The sequence below is a fragment of the Oncorhynchus nerka genome, linkage group LG27 (genome assembly GCF_034236695.1).
Source record: "Oncorhynchus nerka isolate Pitt River linkage group LG27, Oner_Uvic_2.0, whole genome shotgun sequence".
Classification (NCBI taxonomy): domain Eukaryota; kingdom Metazoa; phylum Chordata; class Actinopteri; order Salmoniformes; family Salmonidae; genus Oncorhynchus; species Oncorhynchus nerka.
Window position 1 is genome coordinate 22,633,897 of NC_088422.1, and position 25,910 is coordinate 22,659,806.

Here is a 25,910-nt window from a genome sequence, read left to right on the forward strand (position 1 = left end):
TGCTTACATTAAAATGTAATTATTAATATTGCACATAGTGATTAGAGGATGGAATGTAATGGGAATTTTAATGTTTGTGCTTTTTATATAACTAATTTCTGTCACGTTCTGACCATAGTTCTTGTGTGTTTTCCTTGTTTTAGTGTTGGTCAGGACGTGAGCTGGGTGGGCATTCTATGTTGTGTGTCTAGTTTGTCTGTTTCTGTGTTTGGCCTGATATGGTTCTCAATCAGAGGCAGGTGTTAGTAATTTTCTCTGATTGGGAACCATATTTTGATTGACATGTGTGCTATGGTGCATTGAGTTGGTTGGAACCTCTCCAGTGTGCTGACAATAAATAATGATTCATTTAAGATTGACTTTGAGTGTGCCTGTGCAAGAATTTCCCCACAACATTCCTACCCTTTACAACTGCTGAAAACTAATATTTATGTTACAATGCACGTTAGTAGCCTTGATAATTTTTTCAAGGATAATAATAAAACAAATATTAAAATAAGTGCCTTTTTAGAAGACTATTCTGTTCAAGTCTAGCCAGGTAACATGGCATGAACTATAAATTTACAAAAAAAGATCAACTGTGCTGTGTGATCAACAACTGTGCTGTGTGATTAGCTAGTGACATTACTGGAATAGCTCGCTACAGTGCAGGATTTACTAGCTGCAATTGATTTGATATTAGTGGGCACTGTTAACAACCCTACATGTCTGTAGCTAACTCTTTTAGAACAGACACCTAGATAGCTAGCTAACATCAACTGACTACTAGTTTAGCCAGATGTTTCTAGCCCAGCTCGTTAGCTAGCCTCTCCTAGGTCAGCACCTGGTAAAATCAGGATGTAACAACTTCAATTACTAATTTCTCGGAAACAAGGGAAAAAAACTTCACCAAAATCACAGAGAATACATTACATAGGATGAAGAAACAATACTCCAAGCCAGAGCTCCATACTACTTGTCGGGCATAGAGAACTGATACTGTATACTCATTGTTAGGGTGGGATTGGTGTGGAGGGTGCGTGGGTGGCTTTTGACAATTTATTTGGATTCCTCATGTCTTACTCAATGTTAGAAACAAGTTTTGTCCAAATCGGGTGTAAGGTACTATATTTATTGAATATTATATGAATCCTATCAATTAAAATGGCCAATTTGGGTGCAATCAATTAGCTTAATTTCTCAGAGATCTAATTATATTTCAACCAAATAATGTTGCAGGAATGTTAATCTTATCTGTTTCTAACGACAGGACAATCTGAGATGGTGGGTGTCATGTGTTGCTGAAATGACATGGAACAGCCCTTGTGCTAGGCGTTGGGAAAAAAGTATAATATTAAGTTCTAAAAGCATTTTCAGAACATCATGTTCAACAAGGTTACCCAACATCGCCATGTAAATCAATGTTGCATGTTGATTTGAGCGTTTCAGTTCAACTTTAACACTAATGTAGAAATATACTTCAAACACGCATACAACATTGTTTAAAAGTATTATAAATTCTAACAAATTTGAATTGGCCACAATCCTCTACAAACGGAACCAAATAGCAAGTTGTTGCAAAAACGTAGAATTCTTAAGTTGATAGAAATATTATGAATATGGTCTAAATTAAACAATTTCCTTTGTTGTAGTTTTTACTCACAAATAATCGTTCAGATGTTGCAGTTATATTTAATTTAATAAAAATTTCTGAAAATCATGCTTTCAAAAAAAAATATATATTTTTTATTTTATTTTACCTCATTTTCTCCCAAATTTCGTGGTATCCAATTGTTAGTAATTACTATCTTGTCTCATAGCTACAACTCCCGTACGGGCTCAGGAGAGATGAAGGTCAAAAGCCATGCGTCCTCCGAAACACAACCCAACCAAGCCGCACTGCTTCTTAACACAGCGCGCATCCAACCCGGAAGCCAGCCGCACCAATGTGTCGGAGGAAACACTGTGCACCTGGCGAACTTGGCTGGCGTGCACTGCACAAACGAAAGATATCCCGGCCCGCAACAGGAGTCGTGAGGGTGGTGTGGACATCTTAGCACACTGTTTTTCACCTAATTAGAATTTAGGAGGAGGTGCACCCCTCCCTCTGCCCCTTCCCGGCCCTGGGGGTGGTCCTCTGGCGTTTCCAGGCGGCCCCCTTGGGCCTGGGGGGCGGGTCACAGCCGCTTGGGAGTTTGGTGCAGCCAATGAAACATCCTTCTGAAGGTTAACCCCCTTGACATTGTCAGCTGCTCCTGGACGTTTTGCCACCTTGGGAAATTTGCTGCCCTTCTCGCTCATGTTGTCTGAAAAAGCAAAAGAGAAAAACGGGGTGGATGTACAGCTACTTATTCCACATATTATTGTGTTACAACCTGAATTCAAAATGGATCAAATATATTTTTTTCTTACCCACCTACACATAATACCCCAAAATGAAAAAGTGAAAACATGTTCTTAGATTTTTTTGCATTAAAAAAAGAGAAAAAAACCCTACTTGCCATAGAGTTTCAAGCCGATTTAAGTCAAAACTGTAATTAGGCCACTCAGGAACATTCAATGTTGTCTTGGTAAGCAACTCCAGTGTATATTTGGCCTTGTGTTTTAGGTTATTGCCATGCTTTAATGTTCATTTGTCTCCCAGTGTCTGTTGGAAAGCAGACTGAACCAGGTTTTCCTATAGGATTTTGCCTGTGCTTGGCTCTATTCCATGTATTTTTATTTTTTATTTTAACTCCCCAGTCCTTGCCAATGACAAGCATACCCATAACATAATGCAGCCACCACCAAAATGAACAAATAAAAAAATTAAATTAAATTAAATGTACCTTTTGTCTCTCTGTGTTTCAGAATTTCCCTTCAATTCGTAATTGGCTGAATGTATCTCATCGGAGAAAGCATCCAAGCAAGCAAACATCTCCCCTTTGTCTCTGTATGTGTAGCCCATCTATCTGATGCTGTCAGGTCAAAAAGAGTAGGATATTGTTGCCACCAGTAGCATTGAATGCAAGGGAAGCCAGCAAGCATGTGGCCTCCCTTGATTAAAAAAGTATAAACTAATAATGGCGGACGGAAGACAGGGTGGTGCGGCAGGTGCCGCTTCTCATACGAATGCTGTTATTTTATGTAAAACATCAGGTGTACGCCGACCCCAGCTAAGTAACTCATGCAAAGAGTTAAAGCTCAATTATGTGTTTTATCTCCAGTACTTTGCCATGATTGTCAGTTATTTAGCTGCTCTAGTGATAATGTCAGTGCATCCTTGCTGGGATGACACAATCAGTCTACTACCGGAGAATATCAACACCAAACACATTGGTTCACCGTTCCACGGGAGCGGACAGGACACAGCGTACCATAATGTTCTGAATAATGACCAAGTCTACCTCGCTCCCTATTCCACTGAACCGCTTAGGCGTAACAAATACAAGTCCAACATTTATCGGAAACTTTTAAACTACCTGTTCACTAACACTCTTCCTTGGCTAAATGGAGAAATCTAGAAATTGATGAAAGAACGATATTATGCTCTAATAATAGCCCTAATATCCAAATTAGAGCATGACAGATGTAGGTTTACCATGTTGAGAAATAAGGTGATGAAAGAAATCGGACAGGCCAAGACAAACCTTTTTATTAACATAATTGGTGAAGCTAAACAAGTTAACAGGGAAAGACCATAGTAACACTGCAAAAAGACTAGAAATCATGATGAATAACAATGTAACACGGGATGCAGTCAAAATAGCAATAGCCTTCAATTCCTACTTTATTGACTCTGTCAGGGTACTAACACAGAACCCCTCCACTGGTTTATTGGGCTCAGTGCTAGTAAATTACACTCAACCTGTCTTCATCATAAGGGAGGTTTCTGAGACAAAGGTGAACAAGGTGATTAGCTCACTAAAGAACTCTAAAGCCAAATATGTGTTTGGGCTGGACTCTACCTTTCTTAAAAACTACAAAGAGTCACTCATTGGCCCCATTACTAAGGTCACCAACACATCTATTGGTCTCGGGGTGTTTCCAAGGGTATGGAATTCGGCCATAATAACGGCCATCTTCAAATCGGGCGACCCTGCTGACGTGAGTAACTACATGCCCATTAGTATACTACCTGTGATGTCAAAGTTTGTTGAAAAGTGTGTAGCAGAACAACTGATTGCCCACCTCAGCAACAGCCTCTTCACATTACACTCCATGCAGTTTGGCTTCAGAGCGAAACACTCCACAGAAACGGCCGACTGCTTTCTTCTGGAAAATGTGAAGTCCAAGATGGACAAAGGGGGCGTTGTTGGGGCTGTGTTTCTGGACCTAAGGAAGGCTATTGATACTGTTAAACATGAGATTCTCATCACAAAATTGTCCAAGTTCAACTTTTCCCCCGATGCCTTGAGATGGATGAAATCATACGTTGAAGGCAGAACTCAGTGTGTCAGAGTGAGCAATGAGCTGTCGCCCACTCTTAGCTATGATGTGGGTGTGCCCCAACGGTCAATACTGGGGCATTTCCTGTTCAGCCTGTACATTAATGATCCGCCTTCTGTCTGTACTGGGTCTGAAGTTCAAATGTATGCAGATGATACAGTGATATATGTGCATGCAAAGAGCAAACAACAAGCTGCACAAGAACTCACTACTGCAATGGTCCAGGTTACAAAGTGGCTCATTGACTCGTGTTTGCATCTCAATGTGAAAAAAACTGTTTGCATGTTCTTCACAAAGAGGGCAACAGATGCTACTGAGCCAGATGTCTATGTGTCAGGGGAGAAGCTCCAGGTGGTATCTGATTTTAAGTACCTTGGCATCATACTTGATTCCAACCTCTCTTTTAAAAAGCATGTGAAAAAGGTCATTCAGATAACCAAATTCAACCTAGCTAATTTCCGATTTATACGAAATTGTTTGACTACAGAATTAGCAAAACTGTACTTCAAATCTATGATACTCCCCCACTTAACATACTGCTTGACTAGTTGGGCCCAAGCTTGCTGTAGAACATTAAAACCTATTCAGTCTGTCTACAAACAGGCTCTCAAAGTGCTTGATAGGAAGCCCAATAGCCATCATCACTGTTACATCCTCAGAAAGCATGAGCTCATGAGTTGGGAAAATCTTGTGCAATACACCGACGCATGTCTTGTATTCAAGATCCTAAATGGCCTGGCTCCCCCTCCACTCAGTAGTTTTGTTAAACAGAAAACCCAAACATACGGCTGCAGATCCACAAGGTCTGCCATGAGAGGTGACTGTATAGTTCCCTTAAGGAAAAGCACCTTTAGTAAATCCGCTTTCTCTGTGAGAGCTTCCCATGTCTGGAATACACTGCCATCAGACACACATAACTGCACCACGTATCACACTTTCCCAAAATGCATGAAGACATGGCTGAAGGTCAATCAGATTTGTGAACATGGTCCCTAGCTGTGTATTGCCGCTTTCCATGTTGTCTGTTGTCTCTAGCTTGTGAGGTGTGGGAACACTTTGTTGCTTTTATGAATTTTGTCTTGCTGCTTTTTGTTCTATGTTGCTCTGTCTGTATGCTACGTCTTGCTTGTTCTATGTTGCTCTGTCTGTATGCTATGTCTTGCTTGTCCTATGTTGCTCTGCGTGTGCTCACTGGTCAAGGATTGTCTATATTGTAATTGTTTTTAATAACCTGCCCAGGGACTGCGGTTGAAAATTAGCCAGCTGGCTAAAACCGGCACTTTTACTGAAATGTTGATTAATGTGCACTGTCCCTGTAAAAATAAAAGAAACTAAATAAACTCAATAGCCAATCAGCATTTAGCTAAACTGAGCAAACTCAACTGTGAACGGTCTTGGCGCACCAAAAAAAAATGTCATGGGAAATTTGGATTTGGCTTCACACCAATCATATTACAAATGTAAAACATCAAAAGCCAAACATCATTGACAGAAAAAACTTGAATTGTTGCATCTCGTTGTGTTGTTGTACTCTGGTGGATAGCTAGCTAGTTCAAATTGGCACTTTCCTAAATTAGCCATGGATGGAGATAGAGATTTGGAATTGTAGTTTTACTTAATTCTCCATAATGGCCAATGATTATAACGGCGATTGGGAACCAACTATAAAATTATACATTATGCCCCTGGCCTGAGAGGATAGAAGTTCCATATGTAGCTAGATGCAGTAAGCTAATGTTAACTAGCTGGCTCATCTTTGCTCATTAAATAAAGTTAGGCTTACAATCAAGCATTTTAGTCAGGGAGTCTAGAACAACATGAACTAAAAGTGTGTCCTGTCCTGTTTGACAGGGTAATAGACTGTTTTGGCAATATGAAGGAAAGGAGGATGGCGTTGGCATTTCTCAACAAGTTAGGTGAGTCAACATGTTTTTTCTACTTATGCACACACACACACACACACACACACACACACACACACACACACACACACACACACACACACACACACACACACACACACACACACACACACACACACACAAATCAGTAACATGGACAGCCACCTGATATTTAGCTTACATTGATTGGACTAAATTGTTTTGGGAATCTAGTTGTCACTGTATTAGACTAAGCATAAGTGATTTGATTGATGATGTTGAAATTGAAATAGTGCTATATTCTTTGCGACTTGTGATAACACTGTTCTAAATCAATAGTTGTTTAGTAGTCTGAAAATGTCAGAAACATTAACTTGATTGACCTTCCTGTAGGCCATGTAACTGTTTGTAACATGCAATATGCATATGCATTGTGGACTCCACCTGAACGATGTTGCACTCCTTTTTGTGATTAAACAAAAGGTGTTGTTGAATTCATTCTCCCTCTGTGTCTTCTTACTTTCTCGAGCTTAGGCCTATATATCACGGTGGCAAGGCATACAGTGCCTTCAGAAAATATTCAGACCCCTTGACCTTTTCTACATTTTGTTAAATTACAGCTTATTCTAAAATTGCTTAAATAAATACAAATCCTCAGCAATCTACACACAATACCCCATAATGACAAAGTGAAAACAGGTTTTTAGATTTTTTTGCAAATTTGTAAAAATAAATAAACAGAAACACCTTATTTAAATAAGTATTCAGACCCTTTGCTATGAGACTCGAAATGTGGTACCTGTGGTAAACTCAATTGATTGGACATGATTTGGAAAGGCACACACCTGTCTATATAAGGTTCCACAGTTGACAGTGCATGTCAGAGTAAAAACCAAGCCATGAGGTCGAAGGAATTGTCCAAAAATCTTCGAAAGAGGATTGTGTCGAGGCAGAGATCTTGGGAAGGGTACCAAAACATTTCTTCTGCATTGAAGGTGCCCAAGAACACAGTGGCCTCCATCGTTCCAAAATGGAAGAAGTTTGGAACCACCAAGACTCTTCCTAGAGCTGGCCGCCCGCCCAAACTGAGCAATTGGGGTAGAAGGGCTTTGGTCAGGGAGGTGACCAAGAACCCGATGGTCACTCTGACAGAGCTCCAGAGTTCCTCTGTGGAGATGGGGGAAGCTTCCAGAAGGACAACCGTCTCTGCAGCACTCCACCAATCAGTCTTTATGGTTGAGTGGCCAGACAGAAGCCACTCTTCAGTAAAAGGCACGTGACAGCCTGCTTGGAGTTTGCCAAAAGGCACCTAAAGACTCTCAGACCATGAGAAACAAGATTCTCTGGTCTGATGAAACCAAGATTGAACTCTTTGGCCTGAATGCCAAGTGCCACATCTGGCACCATCCCTATGGTGAAGCATGGTGGTGACAGCATCATGTTGTGGGGATGTTTTTTAGGGACTCGGAGACTAGTCAAGATCGAGTGAAAAATTAAAGGAGCAAAGTACAGAGAGATCCTTGATGAAAATCTGCCCCAGAGTACTCAGGACCTCAGACTGGGGTGAAGGTTCACCTTCCAACAGAAAGGTGAACCCTAAGCACACAGCCAAGACACCGCGGGAGTGGCTTTGGGACAAGTCTCTGCATGTCCTTGAGTGGCCAGTCAGAGCCTGGTGTTGAACCCGATCGAACATCTCTAGAGAGACCTGAAAATAGCTGTGCAGCAACGTTCCCCATCCAACCTGACAGAGCTTGAGAGGTTCTGCAGAGCAGAATGGGAGAAACTCCCCAAATACAGGGGCTGCCAATCTTGTAGCATCATACCCAAGAAGACCCAATGCTGTAATTGCTACCAAAGCTGCTTCAACAAAGTACTGTGTAAAGGGTCTGAATGCTTATGTAAATGTACAATTTTTTTAGGTTTTTTTTTATACATTTGTACAAATTTCTAAAAACCCGTTTTTGCTTTGTCATTATGGGGTATTGTGTGTAGATTGATGAGGGAAAAAACCATGTAATCCATTTTAGAATAAGGCTGTAACGTAACAAAATGTGGAAAAAGGTCAAGGGGTCTGAATACTTTCTGTATAAACTTTCTGTATAAACTTTCTGTATAAAGCACTGTATAAACTAACAGGTGATAGAGAAAACCATGCAATTATCACAACCCATAGGTTGCAATATGGTTTTTTTCTGTCTTACCTTGCCTTGGATTTGCCCCAAACATAACGCTTTGTGTTCAGGACATAAAGTTAATTTATTTGCCACATTCTTTACAGTTTTACTTTAGTGGCTTATTGCAAACAGGATCCATGTTTTGGAATATTTATATTCTGTACAGGTTTCCTTCTTTTCACTCAGTCAACTAGGTTAGTATTGTGGAGTAACTACAATGTTGTTGAGCCTTCCTCAGTTTTCTCCTATCACAGCCATTTAACTCTGTAACTGTTTTAAAGTCACCATGGTGAGATCTCGGAGCGGTTTCCTTCCTCTCCGGCAACTGAGTTAGGAAGGACGCCTGCATGTTTGTAGAGACTGGGTGTATTGATACACCATCGAAAGTGTAATTAATAACTTCAACATGCTCAAAATATTCAACATCTGCTTTTTATTTGTACTAATCTACCAATACCTGTCCTTCTTTGCGAGGCATTGGGAAAACCTTCCTGGTCATTGGGGTTTAATCTGAGTTTGAAATTCACTGCTCGACTTAGAGACCTTACAGATAATTGTATGTGTGGTGTATAGAGATGAGGTAGTCATTCAAAAATCATGTTAAACACTATTATTGCCCAGAGAGTGAGTCCATGCAACTTATTATGTGCAAATGTTTACTCCTGAATTGATTTAGGCTTTCCAAAACAAAGGGGTTGAATACTTACTGAAGTGAGACATTTCAGCTTTTCGTTATTAATTAATTTGCTTTAAAAAATGTAAAACATAAATGCTCTTTAACATTATGGGGTATTGTGTGTAGGCCAGTGACACAAAATCTCAATTTAATCCATTTTAAATTTAGGCTGTAACACAACAAAATGTGGAAAAAGTCCAATTGTGTGAATACTTTTTGACAGCTCTGCTTCGGAGCGATGTTATGACACAATTCACTCAAAACAAACTGTTTCTTCGATTGATCTTTGAAGTGGGTTCACATTTTTTTCTTAATGCCAAAAAAACATCCAACCACCAAGTGGTGCTGAGTGGAGATGGTAGGAAGGTAGAGTAGGCTATGTGAACTGACCTGGTGGGGGTGCTTCTTCAGCAGGAGGGGGGATTAGAGAACGGTTGGGAAGAAGGCCAACCAGGTCATGCATCACCTGGTTGGTACTCTCCTTGTTGTTCCTCCTGTTCTTCTCCTCATCTCTAGCCTAAACACAACCGCAGATTATACTGTTGGTGTTGCTGCATTCATATTTACACACCCCTTCAGCATTACGTACATGCATTTAACAGTACTGAATAACATGTCATTATTTACAGTATAGGATTTAAGTCCTGAGAGACGGCAGCTCAGTTGCTCATGGTCATTTACCATTTGCATCTTCCTCTTCAGTTCCAGGTTGGCATTTTGATAGTTTTTGGAGGTTGCATTCAGATAGTAGATGGCCAACCTGACACAGGATCACAGAACTATTGATATGATGAGCATGTGTGTGTTACTATGACCATATGCATGTTTGCTTTAGTGTGTGTGTGTGTGCGTGTGTGTGCATGTGTGCGCGTGTGTGCGCACGCGTGTGTGTGTGTGTGTGTGTGTGTGTGTGTGTGTGTGTGTGTGTGTGTGTGTGTGTGTGTGTGTGTGTGTGTGTGTGTGTGTGTGTGTGTGTGTGTGTGTGTGTGTGTGTGTGTGTGTGTGTGTGTGTGTGTGTGTGTGTGTGCGCGCGTGTGTGTGTGTGTACATACACCATCAGCAGCACAGCTGGTATGATCAGCCCAGGATTAGTTGCGTAGGTGAATATATTACCAATGAACGCTGGTAGGTCCTTCTCTATAGTCTCCATGACAACATCATACATTTGCGCCCTTCCACTAGTAGACAAGAGACCAGCATTAGATGTGTGCCTAGTGTGTATGTGTGCGTGCGTGTGTGTGTGTGTGTGCATGAGAGACACCTGAAGGGGCCACAGTCAGAGGAGGGCGGCAGGGTCATTATGGTGTAAACCACAGGCAGAAGGCTGAGGAAGAGCACCAGGAGGAGGAGGCCCATGTAGAAGTTGTTGGATTTAGAGGCCTTGAAGACCCTCTCATGGGGAACGTTACAGCTCATCACGGCCCAGCACTGGTAGTACATCGAGGAGAGGAGACGCAGGACGTTCAGCCCTACCAGGCCAGGGGCGTAGAACGCACCCATCCTGAAACAAACACAGATACAGAAATATGTGATAAACACAACTTACAGGTGGATTGGAAATGTGTTGATGGTTTATGTGATGTCTCATATTTACTCACCAAATCATTCCTTGATTGAAGATCAATCCAAGCACGTTGCCGCTGATGTCAAACTCTCCATAAGACGGCTAGAATCACATATACATATTTTAAATAGTGCAATGCATGAGATAAATAATGTAAACATAATTCTGTTCATTGTCCCCCCTTTCTCTCTCCCTCTTTCTCTCTCTCAGTAATTAACTTCCCAGGGCAGTGTCCTGTGTCTTGGTGAATGCGAAGGATCACCTATCGTGCCAGATGTTGCTGTGTGGTATCAAGTTTACTTGTTCTCACACATACAATAAGCAAAGATAAAACAAAGTAAAGAGCAATATAGTAGTGCTGGATTGTATTGATAGAGAGTAAGTATACCCTGTTACCATACTACCATACATGTTATTACCACTTTATCCCATACTGTAATGTAAAGTGCTACCAAAATGTCTTACGATAGAATGGGAACACACACACAGTAGAACAGTAGTTATGTTATTCTTCAGAAGCCTAGCACGTACAAATCCAGCCTCCAGGTCCCAGCACCAGCAGTAGTTGAGGAAACGCACAATCACGGCTCGCACAAAGTCACCAATGAGGATGGTCAGATATGTCACCTGGATGTCAGAGACGGTGAGCTTCACAAACTCCTAGAGGGCAGCACAGAAGGGAAACTAAACATGAAACGCCCAGCATGCCACACAGCCTCAGTCTCATCACCCTGTGCACAATGACAGAAATTTTATGGGCTGCCCAGGTCAGGTGGAGGAAAACCCAGGAGGAACAACAAAATAATAAAAAACGGTGGTCAGCCACTGCTATGTTTAGTAATAAAGGGAAAACGGAGGAAGAACACGGGTAATCCTTACTATGCCAACATCGGTCTCCCAGCACGGCCCTCTGATGACATCAGCAGGAGGGATCTCCGGAGGGGGGATGTCAGTAGTGTTGTGGAAGGTGCTGTAGTTGGCATAGTACTCCTTCAGACCCCAGATAGTGGCATTCTTAATGTACTTCTCCTGTTCCAACTGTACACATGTTAACACACAAAGACAGGTTCAGGTGAGTAAGTAAAATATACATTCATACAATATGTACGGAACACACACACACACACACACACACGCACACACACACACACACAGGTGAAAAAACACACAAACATGCATTTGCAGGTTCATAACACTGACACATTGTCTGGTACCTTTTCATTGACATCATCAAACAAGGCGAACAGGAAGGTGTAGAGGTTCCCAAGGAACAGGGCAAAGATGCGTCCCAGCTGCCACTTGAGGGCGATACGAGGGTGGTACTCCTCCAGCTCAGCGATAGTCTCAAAGAGAGGGGGGCACACCAGCCCCAGCAGTGACATCACAACCTCCACCTGGAAAGTAAAACAACCAATCACCAGGATGAAGACAAAAAAAATACTTTAATGAATAACCATTAAATACTGAACATACTATTATTAAATTAGTATTTCTTTATAAAGATGTATTAGCATTTATAAGTATTATAAGCATTACATTCATTAACATGTATAACATGTATCATATAATTTATAAACATGTAATAATTTTTAGTGGCTTACTCATGAAAGTTAAGTGTAACCCAAGTGTGGTATGATAAATATATTTTATAAATGTTTGACTGTCATGACAACCCAGATAATAGCACAACAACCTACAACTGAAGAAAACAGGACAAACACCAAATGTACATTTCTGGCTCACTCCCTTTGACTAGATGAACCATAGCACAGCATGTATCTGATCATAACAACTCAACCTGCCTCATTCTTTTCATACCAGGAGAGCGTATTCTGATCTAGTTTTGCAAAGTCCTGAGACCTCTTGACCACAAAATAGATGAGGAAGCCACTGCCCCCCAGGCTGCAGAGAATGAAAAGATTGGCTAGAACCCGCAGGAACCTCCGCAAGTGGATGTTCTCATCCTTCTGGTTCTCCTGTTCGTCTACTATGGATTCCTACCGAGAACAGTCGATTAGTGAGAAACACAGTGGATACTATGGTTGAAGATAGTAAGTGTCTAGGCCCATACATGTAGTACATTTTTACATGTGTATGATTCTTGGGAGATTGAAGATTTTTAAAGATAAGAGCAATGGATATTTGTAGAACAAAGTTATGCATAAACAACAGTATCTTGTGCCAAGCTAGTGGTAGGTCGGTCTATTAGCTATGGATAGGCCTAAGTGTTAGCTGCTGCTGTGTTTACCTTAAAGCTGGTGGTGATGGAGGCATACTTGTTGTCAGCTGTCTCTGGGTTCCCAATGAGGTAATCCCAGCTGGTGAACATCTTAAAGGTGAATGTAAACTGTCCATCGTCCCCACCATCTCCTCCCTCATCCGAGTTATGGGCCATCCTGGGGGGGGTTGCTGGCATCAATATTTTGGATACTGTTTGTGTGTATGTGGATTAGTATGTATTTACTGTGTGCATATGTGTATGTTCAAGTGTGTGTGTTTAACCCACGTTCTAATGACCACCATCAGGCTGTAGCCGAAGATGCCAACACCGACCAGTAGGTAGGACAGTGGCAGTCTGAACTGGAGGAGTCCGATGGTGCGTTCGTCATTATAGTAGCCATAGAACAGAACAGAGTACTTGCAGTAGCCCTGGTGAAATTAAGAAAAATAATCATGTTCATATGCAAGTCATTCATCTGAAATTAAGCTGACAGTGACAAGTACAATTGATGTACTGAAAATGTGTAACACTTTTGTCACGCCCTGGTCGAAGTATTTTGTGTTTATCTTCATTTATTTGGTCAGGCCAGGGTGTGGCATGGGTTTTTGTATGTGGTGTGTATGTATTGGGATTGTAGCTTAGTGGGGTGTTCTAGTTAGGTCTATGGCTGTCTGAAGTGGTTCTCAATCAGAGGCAGGTGTTTATCGTTGTCTCTGATTGGGAACCATATTTAGGCAGCCATATTGTTTGAGTGTTTCGTGGGTGATTGTCCTTAGTGTCTTGATGTCCTTGGTCTGTGTGTATGTGCACCAGTATTAGGCTGTTTCGGTTTTCGTTACGTTTATTGTTTTGTAGTGTTTAGTAGAGATTCGTGTTACGTTTGTTGAATAAACATGGATCGCAATCTACACGCTGCATTTTGGTCCGACTCTCCTTCACCACAAGAGAACCGTTACAACTTTATTAAAGGACCCACCCATAACAAGTTGCAGCCACTATTTCGATGCCATTTCCTGTCAGAATGATGAAGGCTACTTACACATATTCACAAATTGAAATATACATATTCATTGAAATGATAGGCTACAATAGCTTTGCTCATAATCATTCATGCCACAAATGACATGTAGCATGTAACTAACTATAAGTTTCTTGAATTTTCTTTTGCTGGTTCCTTTGCATTATCTGAATAGACACGTGTGGGTTCAAGCTATCGTTACACCAATCAAAGCATTCATCTTTGGGGGAGGGGGGGGGCGAAGACATCAAAACTATGAAATAATACATATGGAATCATGTAGTAACCAAAAAAGTGTTAAACAAATCAAAATATATTTTAGATTTTAGATTCTTCAAAGTAGCCACGCTTGGCCTTGATGACAACTTTTCACACTCTTGGCATTCTCTCAACCAGCTTCACCTGGAATGATTTTTCAACCGTCTTAAATGAGTTCCCACATATGCTGAGCACTTGTTGGCTGCTTTTCCTTCACTCTGCGGTCCAACTCATCCCAAACCATCTCAATTGGGTTGAGGTCGGGTGATTGTGGAGGCCAGGTCATCTGACACAACACTCCATCACTCTCCTTGCTCAAATAGCCCTTACACATCCTGGAGGTGTGTTGGTCATTGTCCTGTTGAAAAACAAATGATAGTCCCATTAAGCACAAACCAGATGGGATGGCGTATTACTGCAGAATGCTGTTGTAGCCATGCTGGTTAAGTGTGCCTTGAATTCTAAATAAATCACTGACAGCATCACCAGAAAAGCACCATCACACCACCTCGTCCATGCTTCATGGTGGGAACCACACATGCGGAGATCATCCGTTCACCTACTCTGCGTCTCACAAAGACACATCAGTTGGAACCAAAAATATTAAATTTCGACTCATCAGACCAAAGGACAGATTTCCACCGGTCTAATGTCCATTTTTCATGTTTGTTGGCCCAAGCAAGTCTCTTCTTCTTATTGGTGTCCTTTAGTAGTGGTTCTTTGCAGCAATTTGACCATGAAGGCCTGATTCATTCAGTCTCCTCTAAACAGTTGATGTTGTGATGTGTCTGTTACTCGAACTCTGTGAAGCATTTACTTGGGCTGCAATCTGAGGTGCTGTTAACGTATCCTATGCAGCAGAGGTAACTCTGGGTCTTCCTTTCCTGTGGCGGTCCTCATGAGAGACAGTTTAATCATAGCTCTTGATGGTTTTTGCAACTGCAGTTGAAGAAACTTTAAAAGTTCTTGAAAAATTCCGGATTGAATGACCTTCATGTCTTAAAGTAATGATGGACTGTCATTTCTCTTTGCTTATTTGAGATGTTCTTGCCATAATATGAACTTGGTCTTTTACCAAATAGGGCTATCTTCTGTATACCACCCTAGCTTGTCACAACACAACTGATTGGCTGAAATGCATTAAGATGGAAAGAAATTCCACAAATTAACTTTTAACAAGGCACACCTGATAAGTGAAATGCATTCCAGGTGACTACCTCATGTAGCTGGTTGAGAAAATGCCAAGAGTGTGCAAAGCTGTCATCAAGGCATTGGGTGGCTACTTTGAATAATAACTCATATCAAATATATTTTTAATTGTTTAACACATTTTTGGTTACTACATGATTCCATATGTGTTATTTCATATTTTTGATGGCTTCACTATTTTTCTAAAATGTAGAAAATTGTACAAATAATGAAAACCCTTGAATGAGTAGGTGTTTCCAAACATTTGACTGGTTCTGTATATATAACCATTTTATAAATGGCATTATATATATATATATTTGTTTTGTTTCGTTGTTTATATAGACCACCAAAGAAAAATGAAAATGGACAAATTATTCAATGGATTATGATAATTTTCTGAAAAAATATTTTAAAAAGTAGACTTGCAAAAACATACATTTGCACAGCCTATTTTAATTTGCTCCTTGGCTCAGGCAGCCAAGTGGACACAAGGCTGTTTGGCTCAGCTCCGTCGCGAAGAGGAATAACTTTGTAGCTGTTTCTGATTAATAAATGCCACGCTGGTGGGTGGTAACATTCAAGTAAAACCCAGCCCTGAAACTAAACATAGGCTGAAAATAATTTGATTGTCATATAGGATCCGAAGTTGGCAGTTCGGATTTGTCACTTCAAGCCCGAATATATAATACTTTGAATAAAACGATGGCTTATTGACTTAAATCGCTTTGCAACATCATGGGTAAGCTCTGGCCATCGTCTTTCAGCTTGAAACAGTGTATTTCTACCGGTGTGGGTGTTTAATTACATTGCAGGTACAATGCAATATGATGCTGTTATTCATGAACATGTATGACCCCGAATGTCTTAAAAATCTACTTTTTACCCTTTTTTTTAACCAGTAATTTAAAAGTACTGTATGACATCACATTTTATGTATGTTTGTTTCATATGTACAATCATATGAAGTAAACCTGAACCTTAAGTAAACTTAACAAGGTGCTTAAATATGGCATCACTCCAAAGATCCTCACTCCAAAATCAAGTAGGACGGAGTAGTCCATGGCTTTGGCCTGCTGCGCTCTGGGAACAGTTTTCCTGGGTATAGACCCATACGGAAGACCCATCATCACCTCCGGATAGAAAGAAAGGAAAAATGAAAGGGAAGTGGGGAAAAGACTGTAGGAATGAGACAGTGAGTCCCTCCTACGATATCTCTCCATATGCTGACCAAATGTACTGCAAATATTTTGCAAGACAATGGACTATGTGCTTAAAGGTAAAAAAGCTGCTCACCTCTGGGAGAACAACAAGACCAAACATTAACCCAAACAGGACCAGGTTTAGACCGTACATCCACCGCAAGAAGATGAAGTAGGAAGCCACAGATGACCCAAAGTGACCTGAGGGTTAGAGTTCAAACTCCAAAAGTTACATAATGAATAGATAGAACTACATTACATGAACAAGACAGAAACTCATAGCTTTAAATAATGGTACCCACTCTCAACCTCTTTAATCTTTCTTTCCCATGGAATACAGGCTGTTTTGAAATTGTCAAAGTCACGGTTGAACTTGATCATTTTCTGAAACAAAAAAGGTTAAGAGAGAATATTTGAAAATAGAAGTTTATCACAGACGTACTGTATAGTTCCTGATAAGAAAACATCATGAAGATTATGGTGCACTTATGATTTAACCCTTAGCCTACAATTTCTGTGCTCCAGCGGAAATCAAATTAACATAATTAAAAAATCCCCATCTCTTTAAGCTAGAGATATCAGTTTTTGCATGAGCTGCGTCTCAATCCACCACATCTGCCGATATAACCGTTCCGCATCTTCAGTGAAAGGTGGCAGAGATGGTGTTTGTCAGACCATGTGACATCCCGAAACTTCAGAACATACTTCCTTTCGATAATGTTTTTTCAATGTTTCATCCAATACATACATATATTTTTAATTTAAAAACAACAAATAAATAGCTAAATGATCGTTGGTATAACCATCTTAAAACAATGCCATATGTTAGTGTAGACCCCGTCCCCCCTTCCCCCATCCCCGTCCCCTGATTTAGACAGGGCTTAGACTCTAGAGGGTTAAATGTGTATTTTACATGCCATATCAAATAACATCAAATAACAGGTGTAGACCTTACAGTACAATTACTTACAAGCCCTTAACCAACAATGTAGTTTTAAGAAAAATAAGTGTTAAGTAAATAATAGATACGTAAAAAACTAAATAGCAAATAATTAAAGAGCAGCAGTAAAATAACAGTAGCGAGGCTATATACAAGGGGTACTGGTACAGAGTCAACGTGCGGGGGCACAGGTTAGTCGAGGTAATTGAGGTAATATGTACATGTAAGTAAAGTTAAAGTGACTATGCATAGATAATAAACAGAGAGTAGCAGCAGCGTAAAAAGAGGGGGGGAGGGGCAATGCAAATAGTCTATGTAGCCATTTGGTTAGCTGTTCAGCAGACTCATGGCTTGGGGATAGAAGCTCTTAAGAAGCCTTTTGGACCTAGACTTGGCTCTCCAGTACCGCTTGCAGAGCGGTAGTAGAGAGAACAGTCTATGACTAGGGTGGCTGGAGTCTTTGACTATGTTTAGGGCCTTCCCCTGACAACTCCTGGTATAGAGGTCCTGGATGGCAGGAAACTTGCTCCGGTGATGTACTGGGCAATACGCACTACCCTCTGTAGTGCCTTGCGGCCGGAGGCTGAGCAGTTGCCATACCAGGCGGTGATGCAACGAGTTAGGATGCTTCGATTCATGACTGTCTTCGTGTGCTTGGACCATGTTAGTTTGCTGGTGATTTGGACACCAAGGAACTTGAAGCTCTCAAACTGCTCCACAACAGCCCCTTCGATGAGAATGGGGGTGTGCTCAGTCCTCTTTTTCCTGTAGTCCACAATCATCTCCTTTGTCTTGATAACGTTGAGGGAGAGGTTGACACCTGAATGGTCCCCGTGTTGAGGATCAGCGTGGCAGATGTGTTGTTATTTTTTTTTTATGTTTAACCTTTATTTAACTATGCAAGCCAGTTAAGAACAAATTCTTATTTACAATGACAGCCTACCGGGGAACAGTGGGTTAACTGCCTTGTTCAGGGGCAGAATGTAAGATTTCTACTTTGTCAGCTCGGGGTACCGAGCCAGCAACCTTTCAGTTACTGGCCCAATGCTCTAATCACTAGGTTACCTATTCTCCACCTGGGGGAGGCCAATCAGGAAGTCCAGGATCCAGTTTCAGAGGGAGCTGTTTAGTCCTTAGCTTAGTGATGAGCTTTGAGGGCACTTTGGTGTTGATCTGTTGGGGCGGTATGCAAATTGGAGTGGGTCTAGGGTTTCTGGGATAATGGTGTTCATGTGAGCCATGACCAGCCTTTCAAATCACTCCATGGCTACAGAAGTGAGTGCTATGGGTTGGTAGTCATTTAGTCAGGTTACCTTAGTGTTCTTGGGGACAGGGACTATGTTGGTCCTCTTGAAACATGTTGATATTACAGACTCAGTCAGGGACAGGTTGAAAATGTCAGTGAAGACACTTGCCAGTTGGTCAGCTCATGCTCAGATTTCATGTCCTGGTAATCCGTCTGGCCCTGCGGCCTTGTGAATGTTGACCTGTTTAAAGGATTTACTCACATCAGCTATGGAGAGCGTAATCACACAGTCATCCGGAACAGCTGATGCTCTCATGCACGCTTCAGTGTTGCTTGCCTCGAGGCGAGCATAGAAGTAATTTAGCTCGTCTAGTAGGCTCGTGTCACTGGGCAGCTAACTTAAGTCTTAACATAAATGCATAATTTGTTTGAATTATTCATAATGATTCAGTAGGACATAACTCATATTTAAGACTGTGGACTCAGTTGTAAAGTTAACACTTGGCCTAGGAAAAGTTACCTTAGCCATTATGACTTTGTAGGCGTAGAGCTTCCTCCCTTTGCCCTTTCCCAGAGCCCCCTCAAACTTCTCCACAAACGCCTGGCATTCCCTACAATTTAAACCCACAAAAAAGAATGACTCATCAACCAACAAAAAGTATCAATCACTGGTTTGATAAACCACCCACCAATAAATCAGTGAGAAGCTGGTCAAAGAACATCAATCAGCAAAGGGTAATGGACAATCTATCTACTTTGTCATTCCATAAAGTAATTCAAGTATTTCACAAAATAAATGGACATTTGATCAGGCAATGTAGCATCAAAGGCACAATTATATTTAAATTGAATTAAAAAATAAATAAGATGACACCACAAGTAATACATTAGTTATTGTGTAAGCCTTAAGGAATGTGCAAAGTACTGTAGTTATAGAAAAAAGAGAAAACAGCACAGCAAGAGCAAGTCCCTATGTGAAGGCAATCAGCCAATGGGAAATCAGTGGAGGAATACACATGATGGTGGCCATTTTGTTTACTTGAGGAGTTTAAGCCTCCTCTTCATGCGCCACGGTTTGTTCCTTAGAGTGGCGATCAGCTTCTTCTTCTCCTCCATCTCTTCCTTCTGAGCAGCAATCTCCCCTTCTGACAGAGAATCCTCGTCCTCTGACTCGCCCGAAGAAGAAGAGCTATCAGAAGAAAGAGCTGTTACCAGGGCCAGGGGTCAAGTCAGGGTCAACCATGTGTCAACCAGAGTAGAGTTATAGTTCCGGTCAGACTGTCTTTGCTAAGAGTTGGCAGTATAGCCAGAGGCTTTACACAGTGCCCAATTATCATGGTATAAACTTTGAACTTGTCACATTATGTTGAAACGCATCTGGCAGACCAACAGAAAATACAAAAAGAGAACATTGCTTTGGCAATGTAAGCATATGTTTCCCATGCCAATAAAGCCCTTAAATGTAATTTAATTGAATTGAAATGAGGGGACAAGAGGGGACACATGCAAGTCAACTAACATATCCTAGAATAGTCCAGTAACCTGGTCCTCCCATCGACCCAACCAGACACGAACAAACCCCATTCCGACCATGTAATCCCTCAACTCAATGTTATGAACCAACACTACCCCATGATTGAGCCAGCACAAATACCACTACAACCCAACTCTATTCTGGTGAAAAGTACTGGTTATGCATTACCAAAACTTTAGTGGGGACATTTTGAGAATGTTAAAATGGTTGGACACTTTTGACAGAGGTTCCCAGGGATGACCCAAGGGATGTCCCATCACATGACTATACGTTTTCTCCATTAACATTACGTTAACACATTCTAGAAACGTTGAAAAACAACATAATTGGATTATTTCCCCAAACGTTCTCATAACCATTACAGCAATGTTTATCAAATCGTTTTTTCTGGGTAAAAAAAAAAATCAGGAATGTTGTCATGCTAAAGTTAGCTGGAAACCAATTGGACTTAACTGGGACTCAATTGGAACGTTACCCAGCATTATAGGATCGTTCACTGTTTGCTGGGATGAGACATATTTCTCAAAGTATCAAGTTTTAATATCTCCATAGCTCAATAGCCTAATATCCAGAATCATGTCAAATGTGGATTTATGTTTTGAAATAAAAATATGTTTAGAGTTTAAAAGGGGATTGTAAAAGTTTGTAGAAGGTTTCTAAGTGGTTTATAGATATTTTATTAGTTTAAAGACGGGATGCACGATATATCGAAATCGGACGATATTAGCTAAAAATGCCAACATCGGCATCGTCTCTATGTCTAGTTTAAAACCGATGTCAAAGCTGACGTGCATACCTATGTACGCCACAAAAAATACAGCACTACACAGAACAAAAGCAGAAAAATACTAAGCGCACACTTCCAACAACGTAAGAAGTTCAAGTCGAGCAGTCATTTGAAAGAGTAAGAACATTTCAGCCAGACAACTCAAAGGCAAAATCATTTAAAGCCAAGATAATGGAATTCATTGCCCTTGACAATCAACCGTCCTCTGTTGTGGATGATGTTGGCTTTTGCCGACTGGTCGAGCCCCGGTACACACTATTTTTCAGATGTTGCCCTACCAGAGTTACACAGTATTGTTGAAACTCACATCCATGAGCTTCACTACTGACATTTGTACCAGCGATGTCAGCCCCATGAGCATTATGATTCTGACAGCACAGTGGGTCGATGAGGATTTCCTACTGAGGAAAGTCGTATTGCTCATGAATGTGCTGGTTCTCATACCGCTGCTGCCATTTCAATGGCATTTGAGAACATGTTTGAAACTTGGAAACATGAACACACTCCTAGCGCCATTTGAACAACTGACTGGAGAAATAAGCTCATCAACTGTGTCTGCAGCAGACGTGACACCCTCTGTCATGGTATTGAAACGCCTGCTCAACAAACTGCCAACAGACTGTGGGGTTAAAACTTACAAAAGTACTTGAGGCTGTGAACAAGTGATTCGGTGGCATTCTCTCTGAGCCTCTTCACTGTGTCGCCGCCATGCTCAATGCTAGGTACAAGGACCGTTACTTCGATGCAGACAAGAAACAGGGTTTACGTGAAATGTTACATACACAGCTGGACAAGTTTAGGTCCAAGAGGCTTCTAAACAGCTTCTATCCCCAAGGTGACAGTGTGCACCAAGGAAGAGAGGCCACGGACAGCTGAAACTTCACTGCCCCACAGTGACTGTACGTACATACCCCAACCAGAAGCCATGGATTACAAGTAACATTCACACTGAGCTAAAGGGTAGAGCTGCCACTTTCAAGGAGCGGGACTCTAACCCGGAAGCTTATAAGAAATCCTGCTATGCCCTCTGACAAACCATCAAACAGGCAAAGCATCAATACAGGACTAAGATTGAATCGTACTACACGGGCTCCAACGTTCGTCGGATGTGGCAGGGCTTGGAACTATTACAGACTACAAAGGGAAGCACAGCCGAGAGCTGCCCAGTGACACGGGCCTACCAGACGAGCTAAATACCTTCTATGCTCGCTTCGATGCAAGTAACACTGAAACATGCATGAGAGCATCAACTGTTCCGGATGACTGTGTGATCACGTTCTCCGCAGCCGATCAGAGTAAGACCTTTAAACAGGTCAACATTCACAAGGCTGCTAGGCCAGAACATGCGCCCAACCAACTGGAAAGTGTGTTCACTGACATTTTCAACCTCTCTCTATCTGAGTCTGTAATACCAACATGTTTCAAGCAGACCACCATAGTCCCTGTGCCCAAGAACACTAAGGTAACCTGCCTAAATGACTACGCAGACGACCCGTAGCACTCACGTCTGTAGCCATGAAATGCTTTGAAAGGCTGGTCATGGCTCACATCAACACTATTATCCCAGAAACCCTAGACCCACTCCAATTTGCACCACAGATGGTGCAATCTTTATTGCACTCCGCACTGCCCTTTCCCACCTGGACAATGTGAGAATGATATTCATTGACTACAACTCACCATTCAACACCATAGTGCCCTCAAAACTCAGCACTAAGCTATGGACCCCAGGTGGTAAGGGTAGGTAACAACACATCCTGCACACTGATCCTCAACATGGGGGCCCCTCAGGCGTGCATGCTCAGTCCCCTCCTGTACTCCCTGTTCACTTATAACTGCACGGCCAGGCACAACTCCAACACCATCATTAAGTTTGCTGATGACACAAATATATATATATATATACAGTGCATTCAGAAAGTATTGAGACCCCTTGATTTTTTCCACATTTTGTTACGTTACAGCCTTATTCTAAAATGGATTAAATAAAACATTTTCCTCATCAATCTACACACAATACCCCATAAAGACAAAGCGAAAACAGGTTTTTAGACATTTTTACACAGAAACACCTTATTTATGTAAATATTCAGAACCTTACGCTATGAGACTCAAAATTAAGCTCAGGTGCATCCTGTTTCCATTGATCATCCTTGAGATGTTTCTACAACTTGATTGGAGTCCACCTGTGGTAAATTCAATTGATTGGACATGATTTGGAAAGGCACACACCTGTCTATATAAGGTCCCACAGTTGACAGTGCATGTCAGAGCAAAACTCAAGCCATGACATTGAAGAAATTGTCGATAGAGCTTTGAAACAGGATTGTGTCAAGACACACATCTGGGGAAGGGTACCAACAAAATTCTGCAGCATTGAAGGTCTCCAAGAACACAGTGGCCTCCATCATATTCTGTTGTGCAACTGACTAGGTATCACCCTTTCCCATTCCTAAATGGAAGAAGTTTGCAACCACCAAGACTCTTCCTAGAGCTTCCTAGAGCTTGCCGCCCAATGGTTACTCTGACAGAGCTCCAGAGTTCCTCTGTGGAGATGGGAGAACCTTACAGAAGGACAACCATCTCTGCAAAACTCCACCAATCAGGCCTTTATGGTAGAGTGGCAAGACAAAAGCCACTCCTCAGTAAAAGGCACATGACAGCCCACTTGGAGTTTACCAAAAAGGACTCTCAGATCATGAGAAACAAGATTCTCTGGTCTGATGAAACCAAGATTGAACTCTTTGGCCTGAATGCCAAGTGTCACGTCTTGAGGAAACCTGTCACCATCCCTACCGTGAAGCACAGTGGTGGCAGCATCATGCTGTGGGGATGTTTTTCAGTGGCAGGGACTTGGAGACTAGTCAGGATCAAAGGAAATATGAACAGAGCAAAGTACAGAGAGATCCTTGATGAAAACTTGCTTCAGAGTGCTCAGGACCTCAAAGGTTCACCTTCCAACAGGACAACGACCCTAAGCACACAGCCAAGACAATGCAGGAGTAGGGACAAGTCTCTGAATGTCCTTGAGTAGCCCAGCCAGAGCCCGGACTTGAACACAATCTAACATCTCTGGAGAGAACTGAAAGTAGCTGTGCAGCGACACTCACCATCCAACGTGACAGAGCTTGAGAGGATCTGTAGAGAAGAATGGGGGAAACTCTCCAAATCCAGGGGTGCCACACTTGTAGCATCATACCCAAGAAGACTCGAGGCTGTAATCACTGACAAATTTGCTTCAACAAAGTACTGAGTAAAGGGTCTGAATACTTATGCAAATGTGATATTTCAGTTGTTGTTGTTTTTTATAAATTTGCAAAAAATTCTAAAAGCCTGTTTTTGCTTTTTCATTATGGGATATTGTGTGTAGCTAGATGAGGGGAGCTCACAAATAGTGAGCTAAGGTCATTGTCGTAGCATTTTGTAACACTTTTTTGCAACCCTATAACCCATTTTCATGACTCAACTCCCTGAACTAATTAATCAATACATTGAAGGGGCATATCTGAACAGAGTCTGTCAGACTCCTCCTTCATACATGATGGTGTGTGGAGCATGGAGATATGTGAGAGAGATGGCCCTCTCAAAGGATACTGCACCTGCTGTACTTTGCGTTCTTCTTTTTCTTGTCTTTCTCGTTCCCTTTGTCCTTCACTCCTTTGCCTTTGGCGTCACTTTTCCCTTTAGCATCGCTCTTCTTCTCCTTATTCTGCCCTTCTTTCTGGTTCTTGCTAGTCGATTTTCTGCCTTTCCTTTTCTTCCCTCGTTCTTCCTCCTCACTCTCCTCCTCACTCACCTGCTTGACTGCCTTTTTATTTCTGCCTGCAGCCTTTGGGCCCTTCCGCTTGACGCTCTTCTCCTCTTCCTCATCCTCTTCCTCGCTGTCCTGGACCTTGGCCTTTTTCTTATGAGCCCTCTTCCTCTGTGCCTCGTCCTCCTCCTCCTCTTCCTCCTCGCTGGTGGCCTGTTTGCCATTCCGTCCCCCGGCTCGTGGAGAGAGTTTGACTTTCCTGTTTCTGTCTCTCCACCTGACCTCATCTGAGACACACACACACACACACACACACACACACACACACACACACACACACACACACACACACACACACACACACACACACACACACACACACACACACACAAATGACATTAAAACCTGAACAATTAAACAAACATCTAAATCAGCCAGGTTGCCAGCCTCCCCATGGTTATTGCCAATGGTGTCATGGAGGGTAAACGCAAGACAGTTGGTTAGAGGGCACGATAATGTCTATTCCCCTCAGGAGACTGAAAAGGTTTGGCATGGGTCCTCAGATCCTCAAAACGTTCTAGAGCTGCACCATCGAGGGCACTGCTCGGCATCCAACCACAAGGCGCTACAGAGGGTGGTGTGTATGGCCCAGTACATCACTGGGGCCAAGCTTTCTGCCAACCAGGCAGTGTCAGAGGAAGGCCCTAAAAATTGTCAAAAACTCCAGCCACCCTAGTCATAGACTGTTCTCTCTGCTATCGCACGGCAAGGGGTACCCGCATGACTAGTCTAGATCCCAAAACTCCTTAACAGCTTCTACCCCCAAGCCATAAGGCTGCTAAACAGTTAGTTTAGTTAGTTCATTTTTTACATAGTGTGTCTCCCATTTAGAACGTCATCTTTTCAGAATAACACATTATTCCAAAATCCGACATTTGCAGCTGTTGGACAATTAAACAAACAGGTAAACTCAAACACACATAAACACACACACATCAAACACTTTCTCCTTCTTATGACTTACCCTCACGCCCACTGTCTAACTCTCCATCGATATCCAT

The 25,910-nt window shown here is 41.8% G+C and overlaps 1 protein-coding gene across 1 annotated transcript; it reads right to left on the reverse strand.

Annotated features, from left to right (window-relative positions):
• Window positions 1-1,086: 1,086 nt before the first annotated feature.
• LOC115111176 (transmembrane channel-like protein 2-B) lies at window positions 1,087-25,910 on the reverse strand. Its single transcript, XM_065011252.1, has 19 exons — window positions 25,874-25,910; window positions 24,698-25,136; window positions 19,817-19,966; window positions 19,298-19,388; window positions 16,894-16,975; window positions 16,686-16,792; window positions 16,424-16,522; window positions 13,211-13,353; window positions 12,953-13,100; window positions 12,507-12,701; window positions 11,919-12,098; window positions 11,584-11,742; window positions 11,236-11,364; window positions 10,739-10,806; window positions 10,402-10,641; window positions 10,193-10,318; window positions 9,822-9,900; window positions 9,531-9,657; window positions 1,087-2,285 (listed from the first exon to the last, which is right to left on the reverse strand). The coding sequence occupies exons 1-19, from the start codon at window positions 25,908-25,910 to the stop codon at window positions 2,056-2,058; spliced, it is 2,829 nt and encodes a 942-aa protein (XP_064867324.1). The 3' UTR covers window positions 1,087-2,055.

Excerpts from the sequence above, each read along its gene's own strand:
- LOC115111176 (XM_065011252.1), bottom strand. The coding sequence starts at position 25,910 with ATGGATATCGATGGAGAGTTAGACAGTGGGCGTGAGG. Across the intron at positions 12,099-12,506 it reads CCTGGTATGAAAAGAATGAG|GTGGAGGTTGTGATGTCACT; the intron begins GCAGGTTGAGTT and ends TTTACTTTCCAG. Across the intron at positions 10,642-10,738 it reads TTCAATCAAGGAATGATTTG|GATGGGTGCGTTCTACGCCC; the intron begins GTGAGTAAATAT and ends TGTTTGTTTCAG.